This window comes from Neolamprologus multifasciatus, chromosome 1, assembly GCF_963576455.1.
Source record: "Neolamprologus multifasciatus chromosome 1, fNeoMul1.2, whole genome shotgun sequence".
In the NCBI taxonomy this organism is placed as follows: Eukaryota; Metazoa; Chordata; class Actinopteri; order Cichliformes; family Cichlidae; genus Neolamprologus; species Neolamprologus multifasciatus.
The window spans coordinates 26,476,620-26,492,141 of NC_140439.1; the positions used below are offsets into that span (position 1 = coordinate 26,476,620).

Consider the following 15,522-nt stretch of genomic DNA (forward strand, 5'->3'; position numbering starts at 1 on the left):
AAAACAGCCAAGATTGCCTATAGGCTCCTCATAATGCTTTCTTTAAATTTGTACTTTTGCTTTTATTGAACTGTTTTTGGTTCTATATTATAATATACTAAATTTGAGAGGCAGAGCTCATGAGTGTGCTGCAGTAAAATAAAAGTTATTCTACCACAGACAGGAAGTGTTTAATCTTTGTAGTTTTATTATTAAACCACATCTGTTTTATATTTTAAAATTCAGTCCAGCCAATCGTTTCTTCCTTACCAGTTTATCACTTTAACAGTTTGTCCTTCCCAAACTTCTGCTGTTCAATTTGATTTTTTTTCCATCTAGCACGACACCAAACAGCATATAGCTAAACAGGAAATCAGCTCTTTATGTGTTTTCCACTCTCAGGCTATTTTGCCACAGTCCACTTCTTCATTTTAGCCCTGCCCCATTTTAGCCCCCACACAGAAACAGTTCATCCCTCCCCTCTGCTGCTTTGGCTGGAGTGATGAAAAGTTTGACTCGATTTAAGGAGTCGATCATTTCGATTCAGCACATTCCACAGAGTGAAAGTGTTTATAATTAGTTGAAAAAGATTTTTGTTGAAAGATGTATGTCTGTTCTCATGCATGTGCACCTATTTACACATTTGAATATTAATGTACTTAAAATGGAAAAAAATAACAATGATCATAATGTCCACCTGATTGTTCAGTACATAAAACTGACTAGTAAGTAAACACCGTAATGGATAGTTCACAGTCATTCACAGTAAAAAGTAAAACCCTTCAGTTACACAGAAATGAGTAAACACTTTGAAGGAATGGGGAGAAAAAGAGAAAAACACTCCCAAAAAACTCAGAGTTCAAAATGATGTGATCGTCCAGAGATTACCCATAAGCTGCTCCAGATGTGAACCTGATATGAGAAGAGCTTCCACACCGAACTACAGCTCTGACTGCACAGCTGCCTACGGTCTGTTTTTTTCTCTTGTTTACTAGCTTTCTTTTTGCTTGGTAAAAAAACCCCAAACTTTATTTTGTAGTCAGTCACTTCAAAATGAAGTACAGTTGTAGCTTAAAGCAGAGACACTTTTGAGTGTCGGTGGATTGGTGAACAGCAGATTTTCCTTTTTTAAATAAATAGTTTATAGTACAGTGCTTCTGCTTATGTTGTGAATGTGCTTACTGTCTACAGTTGCTTAGTTTACTTACAGACAACGAGCTGAAGCACCAGGCAGCCAGTCTATTGGACTATTGTTGATCAGTTGCTAGTAGCTAATCTGTTGCAGACTCCATGCTATTTCAGTAGCATCAGGCTTTTGGGCTTCTCAACAAGCTTAAATGGGCTCCGGGAGCTTTTATCTCCTAAGATACAACTAAAAATGAATGCTGTAGTGTATAATTATGGTTAAAAGTGAAAAAATATTGTGCTGGCATAAGAAGAAATCCCATTAGCTACACACATGCTGCCAGAGCTTCATGGGAACTATGATTTATTTTTCCTGTGTTAAGTTAAACATTGTTATTTTAGTTTTTCAGATGATAAATCTGACATTTGATACATGCATTTGTTAAGAATTGATTGAGAATAATGATTGTGAACCATTGTGTGTTAATGGGTTAGATGTCTGCTGAGCTCCTCTCTGTGAGTGATCCAGGTGGGAATAATGGAAATCCTCAAGACACCTCAGTGGGGGGCACAAAACCGTTACACCGCTTCTTAAAGGGACAACCCAAAATTATTGGTGTAAGACACTGACACATACACAAATACACACGAATGTTTGTTGTTTTGTTTCATTTCAGTATCTTTCCACATTTGAGAAGAACTTGAGGCTTATATTGCCACAGAAAATGAAACATAGCTAACAAAAAAGTTGTTTATGTTTTCTCCTAGACAATTGTGCTGATCTTGGGTGCATCCTTCTTTATCATATCCATTGCAATCACGGCAGACTCCCAGATGATGCATATATGGACAGTCATCCCACCAGGCTTCCTGCTGGGGACACTGGTTGGTAGTTCAACAAGGGAATAATAAATAGTGCCTTGGGAAGTTTGACGTGACTCAATATTTTTCCTAGCACAACTTAAGAAGTATTAAATAATCAGAATTTATATTGCACTTCATTTTAGTGTCAGTGTTTGCTTTCCTGTCACCTTACAACCATCCAACACATGGGATATGTAATAAATCTGTCTTTCTCTCTGTCTTCTCATAGTTAATCATATGTGGAATTACATACATTTTGGCACAACACAACACCACCAAGAAAACAGTAAGTTCTACTGAAATATGATGAATGTTATATTATAGCAAAATTATACTAGAACTAGATATTGAACAAGAGGTTTCTTCAAATAAAAGTGTTTATGGATGCCTTAGAATTTAATATTGGATAATCATCAACACTGATTTATAGTTTAATTTGTAGTTTGATTTATAGTTTCACATTGTTAATATCTTAACAACTGTGAAGATAAATCACACCTTTACTGCTTCCATAGAAATAAACAGGGTATGTAGTGCTGCAAATGCACTTTATTAATAGAGCATCTCTGTAAAACTAGATGTTTTTGGCAGTTTGCTGGTCTGGAGCATTCAGATGTATGTTAACAACAATCTTCACTATGTGGACATCATATAATTCACACCAAAGTCAGATCATGCGACAAACTAACTATAGTCTTTGTTAGCATGTTAAATGTTAACTTTTATGACAGTACAACTGGAAAAAGACTGAAGGAGAATAGTTTGTTTGGAAGGGTTTCCATTAGAAAGCCTTTTCACAGCAAAACTGTCATGTACCGGCTGTGTGAAGGCAGGAAAAGGACCCAAAGTGCAGACTCCTCGACAGGCAAAAAGTGTACTTCCAAAACTCAGCTTTATTGCCGGATGGAAAAAGGTAACAAAAACCCCAAAAATACAAAATAAACTTACACAGGCAGGCAGACAGACAGACAGAACACACAGCATAAATGAGGGTAGATCACGACACGGGCACAGAGAAACACAGGGCTTAAATACACAGAGGGAGCAATCAGGGAATAGGTAACAGGAGGGAACCACAGCTGGGGCAAATCAGGCCTAACGAGACAAGGGGAAGCAAAACCAGATACATTAACATCAGGCATGGACTTTCAAAGTAAAACAGGAAACATAACACAGACTCACAGGTAGGCACTATAACAAAGGGAACAGAGACGTGGGACCAGGGCAGACACAGACACTGACTGGACGTGGGGATACAGCAGACAGGGGAGACAGCAATTATGGAACACAGACAGAAAACCAGAACACTAAAACTCTAACAAAACCCCACCCAGAGAACCTAAACTAAGAATAATCCTAAAACCCATAAAGCAAAGCTAGAATATAATGAAATAACAAAATCAAAGAACCAAAAACACTGGGTCGACGACCCAGGGACCCTAACAAAAACATTGGACACCAGCAAATCTACAAGAAAGAAACTGGGAATAAAAATACTTGAGGTGCTGAAATGGTCCAGCTGAGTCCAGCTGAAATTCTGTGCATAAACAAATGCTTACTAACCTCAATATAATGAGATTTTTTTCTTAAGGAGTTGCTCAGAACGTATCATTTGATTGTTGGAGATTTCTCCCTTATGCTAAAGATTCTATAGATTCTTTACCTTACAAAGTGCCTTGAGGTTGTGATTTCTTTTTCACATTTTATTTGAAGTTATTGCTGCTAAAGGTGGCTCTCATGTGTACTCAGTTTTTCACAGAACTGCATAGACTCCAGTGGAAACTTTTTGTTTTAAATGACTGTGTATCACCCCCATCTTTGTCTGTTGGTGTCTGCAGGTAACCATTTCGTTATCTCTGAGCATTGTTTCCATACTGGTCGCATGCTGGACTTTAATACACATCCTGCCTGACATAGAAGCATATTCCTACCACCTAGATTACATTTATGATAATGGAACCTTTTCATTTACTGAACCAATGGAAAATCGCCAGGTGATTGTTTTATCATATTTCTCAGCCTCAGGTTTTATGTCTCTGTTATTGTTATTGTTATTTACCTTTATCTTTTGGACAGCATGATGTATTTTGACTGGAGCTTTAAATGTAACTAATTAAATTCTTAAATGTATTAAATTAAATATAATAAAGCGTTAAATGCTATGTAACAGTGTATTTCATTTCTTTAATGTCAAACTTTTTTTTAGCTCATGGGATTGGCTTTGGAAGCAGTTTTGGTGTTCTACACTTTTGTTGTAGCAGTTATTTTCATTGTAATGTCAGCTCTGGCTGGCATTGCCCTGCGATCCACAAAAAGCCAGGTAAGAGGACACACTGCAGTCATTGCTTAGTGTTGGGAATGTCCCACAAGGAACTTATTCCCCAATATTTGTTTTAAAAAGTTGCAAAAGGTCAAGTTACGCTAATGATTTTTTCTCCTCCTTCAGGCCATTGTAGTGATGACTGCTGCATCGCCTGATTCGTCAGTTGAATAGCAAGCACAAGAGGACTGTCTGAAGTGTGAAAAATTAAGAGAAGAAATATATATATATACTGTATAAACAAACCATTTAGTTTTGCTGAAGGGGCAGACTCAATACATCGTTTTGAAATTGCATGGTGTATGGCCTAACATAAACTTGATAAATCAATAAGGAACAAATTAATAATCTGTTTCATACAAGTATGGTTCATATTCCATGTCACATGCTAATACTATCCTTAATAAACCAAATTTATGTACAAATGTATTTACTGGTCCAATTTACCTTAATTAATTAGATACTGCCATTTAATTCTGTTGGGGCACCTCCCCAACTGAGTTTTAGCAGATATTCTGATGGTTCCTTATAAAATTAATACAATTAATTAATTGCATTGCTTTTTTCATATTTCCCTACTAATTGTATTTGTTTGTAATGTGTGCTGATATATGTGTTTGTATGTTAGTAAAGAAACAGAAAGGAGATAGAAAGGATGTTTGCAAGAAATATACACACACACAAATATTTTTAAGGTATCGTAACATTTTTCATGAAACCTTTTAATGCAGTTAAAGTACAATGTTACATTCTTATAATATTAAAGTTAAATGACCTCAAAATTAATTACATCTGTTTTATCAGAAATGTTTGTCTTTGTCTCACTTTGCAGTTTGACTGTTCCAGTGTTCTTAGATCAGCTGGTTGATTTTACCTGGAGACTGCTCATCTCACAGCTAATGTTTCAAAAGCCATAGAGCCCAAACTATTACATTAGTATAACAAAACAATATTAACAGCACTCCTTATTAATCATAAGTACACAAGTAAATGTCCTACAAGGTTTTTCTTTTAGCATCACAAGTTAATAACTCAACTTAAAAAAAAAAATTCAAATAGTTGGGAACTTCAGAACATGAAAACACAGTCTTAGGAACTTAAAGCACCTCTCATAAATTGCATTGCCCTTTTATTTATATATGTATTTACCTATCAAAGGTACCAATAGTTCATACCAGGTGTAAGATACCCAATAATATGATCCTTTTTCACCCTTCTGTCCCTAACAGAAATATTTTGGAATAGACCAGACAGAACATGCACAGAACCTCATAGCTGCCCTTGACTCATGTTTCATACCATTGGCACAAACACTGTGACACCCAACAAGCTGTCCTCTCTTACAGGGAACACTATGTGAGACATATAACTAATACATATAGAGAGATTCAGAATCACAACACTATATGGAATGAAGTCAACATTATGTCAAAGATCTACTACACTACTTAATGGCTAAACATGCAAAGTTAATAAGAGCATAAAATATGTGTGTGTCTCCCTCTCTGCATTAGACTAGACAACTCTGGTACCTGTGGATGTGAAAGGCCGTGAAAGCAACTTTGGAATATAATGTACCAGCCAGTTAGTTGACATGGTAATATCTTTAAATTAAATCACACACACAGAGGAAATGTCATGGTTCTGGCTACCTGGTGAATGTGAAGTCATTATTGAGTTTTACTCGGTTTGGTCTCTAATAAAATCTATCTGTTTAGATAATAAATGATCTACTTTGTGCATGAGCTGGTATCTGTCTGTTGTTTGGTGCCAGTAGTATACTGCAATCTTTTAGAGTGTTTTACACTGATATGCGAATGCAATAGCTGCCAGTACAGTAAACTGCAAGCCGAACAGATAAAGTAGAGGGAAGCTTCAGAATGGTATTTTCTGTAGATTTGGCCATTATTTTCACATTGTTATTGTGAAATATCAAATATATAAACATAAAATATTCATTTGTTCTACACTTAGTTTGCAGGGAAATGCCACCTTGTTTTCCAGGTTGCTTCTGTGCCTGCCTGCCAATTGCTTCTGGGTTTCACACTGATTTGCAAATCAGTCATACCATATGTTTAGCTTAAAATAATAAAAAGGGAATATATCAACTGTTAAAAATTGTATACTTTTGAATCTGATGTAAGCAAATGTTATAATGGGGCAATTTAAAAAAAATGGTGAAGAATGAAGGATATGTAAATTTAGGGGTAACAGGAGAATGCTAGGATAGGATGACATGGACTAAACAACATGACTGGTTGTAAAATGAACAGAAAAAAGAGGACACATCTTTCAGAGGAATGGAGGAATTCACAACTCTGTAAGAGACAATTTAAGAACAATATTTGCAATTTAAGACACAGCTACATAATATCACTGAAAGATACAGAAAATCTGGAGAAATCTGTGTATGCAGAGGTATTCACAAAGGCCAATGGTGACATGGCAGCTAAGCAGAACTGTATTTAAAACCAAATTTGTTCTGTACTGGAAATAACTGCATAAGCACAGGAATATTTATGCACAAGATTTGTTGTTGCATTCACAAATGTTAGCGAAAAAAAAAATGCAAAGATTAAAAATTAACATCCTCACATGCACAAGTGTATATATGAAAAACAAAATCTGCAGTAAAGAGAAGTGGGGCCATGTGGTTTGTTATCAATGCACATTTCAAAGTACTGCATGGTATAGAGGTGTATTAGTGGATTAGTACACAGGTTTTGGAATAAGTCATTTCATCCAAAAGAATACCCTTGTAAGGAAAGGCTCATTTCAACAAGTGAATGTCAAAATAACATTGCAACAATTAAAGAGTCTTTAAAGGCTAAAATCTTCCACTAAGGTAAGAATGGAAAACATATTGCCTTTAAAACTTCAGCATTTAGTTACCTCAGTTGCCAAATACTTATACAGGGTTTCTGATATCAGAGATGATGCATCACTGTCAACATGGCCTTGTCTCGCACTCTGTTCTTAATGTGTTGCTGGCATCAAATTCAAAAAAGCATTTCATTTGATCCATTCTCTGTTTATGCATTTGATATGTTGCCTTTGCACTATGTTCAGTTAACAGGTTCTTTTATTTACAGTTTTTTCTGAATGCTTAAACCCTAACTGTGATTCTTATAGCACAATTTCTAAAACTATTAATACTTATAGCAAAACCACTCACTGAGTTTGCAAAACTAAAAGCACAAACACTGCTTTGCACTCAGTTTGCCATTTTGTAACACACACTTTGCAAACCTGTAGCTACAATCCACTGCACAGCACTCCTTTTGCAGAACTGTAAACACAACTCACTGCTTTACACTCAATTTCCAAATGATCAACACACTCCTAGCAAAACTATACACATTTATGGCTATTATTTACACTATTTTGCCAACTGTCTGGCACACTGTCACATGTAAAAACTTTTTTAGATAATTAGTTCACTTTGCAATCAGCCCAAGCACTATAATACAGGTAAGCTCTGTGTGTGGAGTACAATGGAGGGAGCAGGAAGAGTGAGAAGTAGAGGAGGCCGAGGAAGAGGACGTGGAGGTGAAGAAGTAGGATGAAGAGGACGACAAGGACAAGGAGGAACAAGAGGAGGACGAGGAGGGGGCAGAGGAAGGGTAAGAAGAGTAAGAAATAGAATTGCTGATGACATCAGAGCTACAATAGTGGGCCATGTAATCAACCGTGGAATGACCCTGAGGGAAGCTGGCCGACGGGTTCAGCCTAACTCGAGCCGCTACACTGTAGCAAGCATCATAAGGACATTTTGAAATGAGAATCGGTTAGTACAGTCACTTTGCACTAAGATTTGTAGCACTGCCATATGCTAATGAGAAACACAGCAATACCATAGATGTAAAAATACTGAAATTGTTACTTTACAGAATTGCTAGATGACCAGATGCTGGGGGCAGAGGAAGCCTGTTCACTGCAGACCAAGAAACCCATATAGTCAATATGGCGATTGCAAATAATCCTATACTTGGAAATAAACACTTGTGTTTGTTTTGATGTGTGTAAATAAACACCAGTACTTGAAGTTTGGATCCCTCCATGTTTACAGACCTATGACAAAAGTATGAGCTCAAACTGACATGGCCTAGCTTGTGCACAGAGAAAGCAAAAGCCAGATGTGTTTTGTATTCATACCATCAGTGTGCAGTTGGCGCATTGTGTGTTTAGTAGATGATGGCTTTTGTGTACTGTTTGATACGAAAACACCATTTTTACGAAGGTGTGAAGAGTTAATCTAGCTGTGTTCGCTTTTGCAAGAGAACTACAATGTTTTGATAATTGATTGACAGGTTTTCTTATTTGTGTGTAGAGTTTTGCAAAAATAGCCAATAGTTACAAAAAATGTGCTTAAGCAATCAGAAAAAACTGTAATGGCTGTAGGAAAACTAATTCTCTATACTAAACACATTATGGGAAACAACTCCTACCAGTTTTATTACCTTTGTCAAGGGCGCAAGAACACTTGTTTTTGCTGGTGACAGAAACCAGATATCCCAGAGGTCGGATGAAATGCAGAGACTCCAAACAGGAGGGCCCTGCCCTGGTTTGAATCCAGGATGCTCTAGCTGTGAATCAACAGGATTACCTACTGCTGTATATTAAAAGGATTAAGATCCACAGCATTTATTTTTCTTTACTTTCTTGGCCTCCTACTTTTTTGCTTATTTAGAATAGCCTATATTAATTGCATTAAAGTGACTAACTTTCAGCTGCAAGTTCTGATTTTAAAAATCGAACATGTAAAAAAATTCCCTGTCTTACATATATTTGCAAGACACTAAAGGAAACTGTCATCCTAACACACATTATATTATAATGAAAAATGCATTTCAGTTTTCTAGATTTTCCTCAAACTCTCAAGTTGATGAAGCAGGGGGCTTTTGAAAATCATTCCCAGGGGTACATCGCTGATGAACACGCATGTGCTCGGTGACACGGTATTGGCGTGAAAAAGTCATAGGGCAGCGGGGGCAGGGGAAGGGCCTTACACCAAGGTGGCTCCGCACATGTCTATTTAGAGAACCTCGTTGGCTAAAGGAACGGTCGCATAGAGAGCATTGGAATGGGTGGTGAACAGGAGATGACAGATGAGCTGATCTATTGGTTGACATGCTGGTTGAAAGGCCAGATGCCATGCAAAAAGACACAGAGGGTTGCACGGAGTCTGACACTCCAGGAGGTGAACAGTGTGTCGAGGTAATGGTTTGGTTCTCACCTTCTTTAAGGTTGGAAACTTCAGACACAATGCAAGAATTTTGAATAGTCTCAACAGCTGGATTACTTTGAACAACAGTCTTTCTTTCCTCAGCATTTGTCTTTGCAGCCCAGTGTGTGCCACCCATATCAAGTCTCCCAGTTCCAAATTTAGCTCTAGCCGTAACTCTTTTCATTTCAACAGATGCTACAGATGTTTTTTCGTACCTTTCTGCTCCATCATGTGCCCAGATTCCAGTTTCAAACATATCCCCTTTCTCTTCTGTGCCAGATTGGTGTTTGCAGGATACTAATAGTTCTGCAGGTCTTGTGCTAATATCCAGAAGAAGAAACTGGTCTGTAGTCTCTGTTGAGCTATAGTGCTGCTTTAGGGGACTCTCAAAGGCACCAAAGTCTTCCTCCTCACTTGAACCATCAGAATCATCAAAGTGGTTTGAGTGGGAATGTTTGTGATCAGAACCTCCCTGCAATAAGTGCACATCCTCTTGCATATCATCATGCTGTAGGCAATGATAACGAAGATGTCCATAATAAGAGTGTTCCACAGCACTGTCAACACTGGTGTCAGACATGTTTCTGTCCACAGGCATTGTAAAAATCGAATGTGATTCTGTGATGTCAGTGCCTGTGGTCTTTTCAGTTTGCAGAGATTTAGGGAAGCTATCAGCATGGTATTCTTTGGTTTCCACAGCTGTAGGACTGTAGTTTGAATCATGGTTAGAAAGAGCATTGTTTGCACTTTTGTCAGTTCTGTATATGTTTGAGTACCCTTTCTTTGGTTCATAGTTGCAGTGGCTGTCCTGTATATCACTTTCAGCTGGAACTCTATTAGAGTAACTGTGTTCCTCTTTCACCTCTTCCTCTGGACCTAGATGTTCTGTGTTTAAGTCCTCCACAGGATGAGCAATAAGTGGAACTTCAGCTCTCAGACCTCCTGGTTCTGCTGTTGCTGTTGCCAATTTGCTGACATTGTAGGATTCAAAGAAACCCAGCTGCTTTTTTTGGGGTGAGAAATCATCAAACCTGAGATCAATTTTATGCTTCAATTCTTGGCTCCAGTCCTTACTCTGCAGCACTGAATCTTCTCTAAGATTGTGTGTATTTTTCTGAAAGGAATCACAATAAGCATGCTGATCATTATTGTTGGTAAAGTGAGATGATCCTCTGTCAACACGTTCATTGTCCTGCATTGTAAAATGATCTGAATCGCTGCTATCAAAATGAGATCTACCTCCACTGGATTTGTAATATAAATCTTGTAAAGCACATTGATCTAAATTATCCTTGTTATTCAGATTTTGTGTAATAGTGTGTTTTTTATTGTGGCCGTATTCCTGGCTTTGACGTTTGCATTTAGATGTAATACCTTCAACAACGCTGTCATTTTCTATGCTCGCTGAACGTGAGACTGGAGACCTGCTGGAGTTGCTTGAAGCCTGGAGGGCTGAATGGAAGGGAGACACAGGAGACACATCTGCTAGCTGGGGGATAGCTGCTCTGCTGCTGTGACAGATGACAGGTACTGCCCCACAATATGAATGTGGGGATGAAGATGAGCTCTTCCTATTTTCAGCTGTCCTCACCACAGTGTCACCTGTGTACCTTTGCCAGATGCCAGCTGGATTAAGCCGATCCTTTTCCACCTCTTTGTCCACTTTAGACGTGTGATACACTTCAGCAATGCTAGGGACATTTAGAGTCAAATGATGTGGCGTTAGATAAGTTGCTTGTCTGGCATGTCTTGCATTTGTGCTCCTTTCAGTTCTTTCAAGTATACCACAGGGTGCACTTGGATAGCTTAAAGTCCTTGCATCCCTTCCACTGCAGTGGTCTCTGCTATTTCTTCCTGTATCTATTTCTACTTCATCAGTGCTGCAATCCATAGCAGCTGAGAGCATCTGACTTTCACTAAACTGATCCACATTGTCTGAATCCTGATACTGAATATCTCTCTCTGGTGAGGTTGTCATACTTTGTTCACTGGAGATGTTTGTTTCGTCAGGTTTTCTAAAGGTAAAAATGCTGGATGTTGATGGCATATGAGGGGAGGTATTCACAGTTGTCCTATAAGAATTGTTTTCAGCTTCAGCAGAAGCCTCTGCGCCATTTGCAGTGCAAACCTCAGTCTGCTGTTGAGCCCTCAGAGCCTTTTGCAGTTCATCCATCTGCAGGTAGCAGGCAGCTGTGAGCAAACTATAATACTGTTGCTGGCCGTAACTGTAGGGCAAATCCCCTGTGTAAATATAGTCCAAAAGAGGTGTTAATACAGAGTCAGAGAGACATTTGGCCTGCAGCTCCACCAGAGCGCCAGCAGAGGACAAGACAGATGCCAACACTGGACTAGAGGCTGCCAGCACACATCTGGGGGAAAAAAGAGCAGTTTTGTGGTGAGGTCTGAAATCATGAACATCGTGTAAGACATACACTGTTATTATAATCATGATATCATTGGGCAGTTTGATGATATGTATATGTTGGTGTTTTTGTTTGTTATTAGCTTATTTTTCTCACCTGTGTGCGGGGTAAAGTTGACCTGCATTCTGTCCCGGTCTGAGCACAAGGTCACAAAAGTGGCCTTGTTTTCTCTGCAAGTTCAGATAAGCCAACAGTAATGCTGCATGTCTACCAACTTCCTGAGCACAAGGTGCCACCTGGAGAGTACAGAGCAGTCAGTAAAAATAGATTCTCGCTTATTAAAATCAAGTACTAGTACGAACATGTTCATAAAGACACTTGACACAGCATTAATCAGGTGACAAAATCAAATTAATCAAAATCAGTGCATTGAAGCTAATGAGATGATTCCACTGTCCATGTGTGATAAACTAGGGCGGCGAATCTCAATAATACACTTCCTTAATTATCACATTTTGTCAGTTTATTACTTGCAGTTTGTCACTGCAAAGAGTAAATACATCTGATAATTTTGCTCACACTGCCAAAGCGCCTTATTGCCTTCAGATAAGCGGGGTTACATTTTTGTATTGATTGGATTTGGATTGTATCACCCATCACTGAACAGTGGCAAGGTTAGGTTACTTTGAACAGAAGGAATAATTAAAGTGATCAAAACAAATCTGAAAAAGCTGGGTGTGCTTCCTAAACATTTCACTATCTAAAGCATATTTTAATGCTTTCTCTGATGGCTTAAAGATTTTGTCCTAAAATGCACCATCCAACAGATGTTAAAACTTAGTAAGGACATGTATTCCAGAGCTTTATGTCCCCATTTCTGCCAAATTAAAGAAAATGTGCACACACGAAGAATATAAAAGCAGACTGCCTTTCTCTTAAATTTATAAGCTGTTAAAATCATAAGACATTTCTTTATGAGGTTTTCCAAATTTCTAGAACTACTTTAAGCACATAGGAAAAAATCTGATTTTAAATACACACAGCTGTCAATAAATGTCTTTGTTTGTTGTTAATATACAACAAAAATGCTAAAAATCTACCCTGAACTCCAAACTTATACCTGACTATTAAACTGATCAAACATACTATTTCAAATGTACATTAGGAAAAATGATCCCTTACCTCCATATTATGTTGGAAGAAAAACAACAAACCTCGGCTGTCTTGCTTGCAGTGAAATGAAGAAAAGAACTGTATATGCAGGATAAATAGTACCACTTTACTATCTACGCGCACTGTCTCATTCGGAAAACAATCACACGCTTTTCATATTGGGAGCATGGCGTGACATGAATGGACAGGTGCTTATAAGGAGTGCTAGCGTCTAACGTCAGAATCTCCATAGCCTCTTTTGGAGAGAGGACTGAGACCAGCCCACGGACAGCCAACAAGATACCACAGAACTAAAGCAATCAGAACCAGTGTTTGTACTCACATCAGACAAAAGACAGTGCAAGCTCCTATTAAGTCCCTCATACCCATAATAAAACAGAAGCAGGAACTATTTTAAGGAGCTTTTATTTTTGTTGAGAGGTCAGAGGTCATGGACAGTTATAAAATAGTCTGCAATGAATGTAAACTATAGACATTCAGAGTGCACAGCTGATTTTAATCTTATCAAAACATTAATTACTCTGTTAGCTCTGAGTCTCCACCAGTCTTCTGCTGAAATGGTAAAGTTAGAGAAAAGCATTATGATTAGCACTAAAAAAGATAAGTGGGATGTATTTAAGTATTTCTATTTGCTTTGATTCTACAGAGGGAAGCTTCTCCAGTGTCAGGACTACGAGCCAGTCCCCCTCAGCTGACGTTTTGTTGACAACGCCATACTAAGCCATTTCTCCACCCTTCCACACCATGTGCCTGTCACGCCTTTCTAATCTCTTTAGCTCTCTAATGTCACAGCCACACCTCCGTCCACAACGCAGCAGGACATTTAACCTAAAAAGTGTGCAGTAGCACTACGACTGCATCACAAAGTAAATAATAAAAATAAGTCCAGTGGCACTAAAAAGAGGGTCAGAACCCTTAATGTCGCAGGAAATGTCGAGGACTGAAAAATTCTTAGCTGCTATGAAATATTTAAAGTATGAAGAATTAAGTGCATAGTTATTGCATATGCTACAAATTATATTAGTTTTCCAAAGTATCCCATGCATATAAACCAAAATATATATATATATACTGTATTTTTTTAGTCAGTTTCATTATAACATGTTTATAAAAGTACAAGAAAATGGAAAATGAATATTTTGCCAGGTGTTAAAAATGTCCGCTTTAACATTAGCACTTTTAGTATGCGCACTGTGTCATCGAGTGCCACAGTACAATGTAGGTACAATAAACAGGCAAAATATCACAAAATTGTATCTCTTAGCTGGCCAATGGCTGAGGTGCATGACATCACTGTATGATTAATAGTACAACTCCAGCCAGGTGACTCTTAATGCATGACTCTGTGTCTCATGATTTCTGCCTCTCACTGAAGCCGAATTTTAAAAGAACGTCAAAGAAAGCATATACATAGTATGAACAAAAACAGAATTTTAATAGTTAATCAATCTGCCCTATATAATAATTGTTTGAATTATGTAACCATGCCCCTCAGCCCCTCCCACCCCTTTCTCTCTCTCAGAGTACCACACGTACTTAAAGCTTGGCACACCATGGCTTTGAATGTTTCCATTCACTGGGTGCTTGGTGACATAGCTCACGTACTGTACTGCTGCATGCAAAGGCAGTGTCTCCCTTGCTCACAGACACAGCTGCACGTTTTGGAACAATATGATGTTATGGGGCTTCACTCATAAAGCCTCAAAAGGCTAAGGACCAATTTACACGGAAACAAAAACAATCCCATTTATATTGCCTATATTTTATGTAAACTAGTGCAGTAAGTTGCAAATTTCAATACTTGCTAGTCCTGAATCATCACATTTGCATTTCCACATTCATTCAGAATATGAAAACATTCATTTTGTGTTTCCTATTTGCATAAATCATGTAATTACACTTACTGAAACTAAAAGATTTTTTTTTTATTAATGAAGCAGCTAACAACAGATAGCAGAGTAACCACATTGCAGTAGCAGCTGGATGTCACTGTGACCTAACCCAAAAACAGGCACCAAAGCAAAATGTCACAAAGAAAATGTCAAGTACTCATAAAGCTCTCGACACCAAATACATGATCTGTTTTTCATCTCTCCACAAGAAGAAGCCTTGCAAAAATACACGCACAGATCCTGGAATCCATTCGTGACTGAAAATGTCCTTTAGGCCATTATTAGTTGGCTGTTAACCATGGTTGCTGGAGGACATCAAAGCATAATGTTGAATATGTCGTTTGGCAAGGTTAACAGAAGAGAAACAACAATCAAAACCAAGCTAGTATAATAGGTTCTTTTTCATTCTGATCTGATAATGGCCTTTGATGATTATCACATGCAGCATGGAAGTAAATCAAAAACGTTTGACTTAATTCCGATAATAATCTCATTTGGCCTGTGCTGCTAGTGGAAAAAAAATAATAATAAAAGCAGGGGATCCTCAAAAGCAATTTTCTGCCATTGCACTAAGTAGAT

At 38.0% G+C, this 15,522-nt stretch overlaps 2 protein-coding genes across 3 annotated transcripts; one reads left to right on the forward strand and one right to left on the reverse strand.

Moving 5' to 3' along the window:
- The first annotated feature begins 30 nt into the window (after nt 1-30).
- On the forward strand, nt 31-7,120 carry LOC146525866 (uncharacterized). Its single transcript, XM_085174470.1, has 7 exons — nt 31-948; nt 1,600-1,722; nt 1,873-1,989; nt 2,198-2,254; nt 3,807-3,962; nt 4,175-4,288; nt 4,415-7,120. Exons 2-7 carry the CDS (start codon nt 1,600-1,602, stop codon nt 4,460-4,462), a joined length of 615 nt encoding a protein of 204 aa, XP_085030596.1. The 5' UTR covers nt 31-948; the 3' UTR covers nt 4,463-7,120.
- Nucleotides 7,121-8,677: 1,557 nt separating this feature from the next.
- On the reverse strand, nt 8,678-14,069 carry LOC146525867 (uncharacterized). Of its 2 annotated transcripts, XM_085173520.1 has the most exons (4): nt 13,061-14,069; nt 12,035-12,174; nt 10,890-11,884; nt 10,501-10,629 (listed from the first exon to the last, which is right to left on the reverse strand). In XM_085173520.1, the coding sequence occupies exons 1-4, from the start codon at nt 13,064-13,066 to the stop codon at nt 10,610-10,612; spliced, it is 1,161 nt and encodes a 386-aa protein (XP_085029646.1). In that variant the 5' UTR covers nt 13,067-14,069; the 3' UTR covers nt 10,501-10,609. The 2 variants fall into 2 exon arrangements, with proteins under 2 accessions (XP_085029566.1, XP_085029646.1); XM_085173440.1 differs by having other exon boundaries at nt 8,678-11,884.
- Between the last annotated feature and the right edge of the window lie 1,453 nt (nt 14,070-15,522).

Bases quoted from the DNA above. Each gene is read 5' to 3' on its own strand.
- LOC146525866 (XM_085174470.1), top strand. From the start codon at position 1,600: ATGTCTGCTGAGCTCCTCTCTGTGAGTGATCCAGGTGGGAATAATGGA. The intron at 2,255-3,806 runs GTAAGTTCTACT...TGGTGTCTGCAG, and splicing joins ACAACACCACCAAGAAAACA to GTAACCATTTCGTTATCTCT. The intron at 4,289-4,414 runs GTAAGAGGACAC...CTCCTCCTTCAG, and splicing joins TGCGATCCACAAAAAGCCAG to GCCATTGTAGTGATGACTGC.
- LOC146525867 (XM_085173440.1), bottom strand. The intron at 11,885-12,034 runs GTGAGAAAAATA...TTTTTCCCCCAG, and splicing joins CAACTTTACCCCGCACACAG to ATGTGTGCTGGCAGCCTCTA.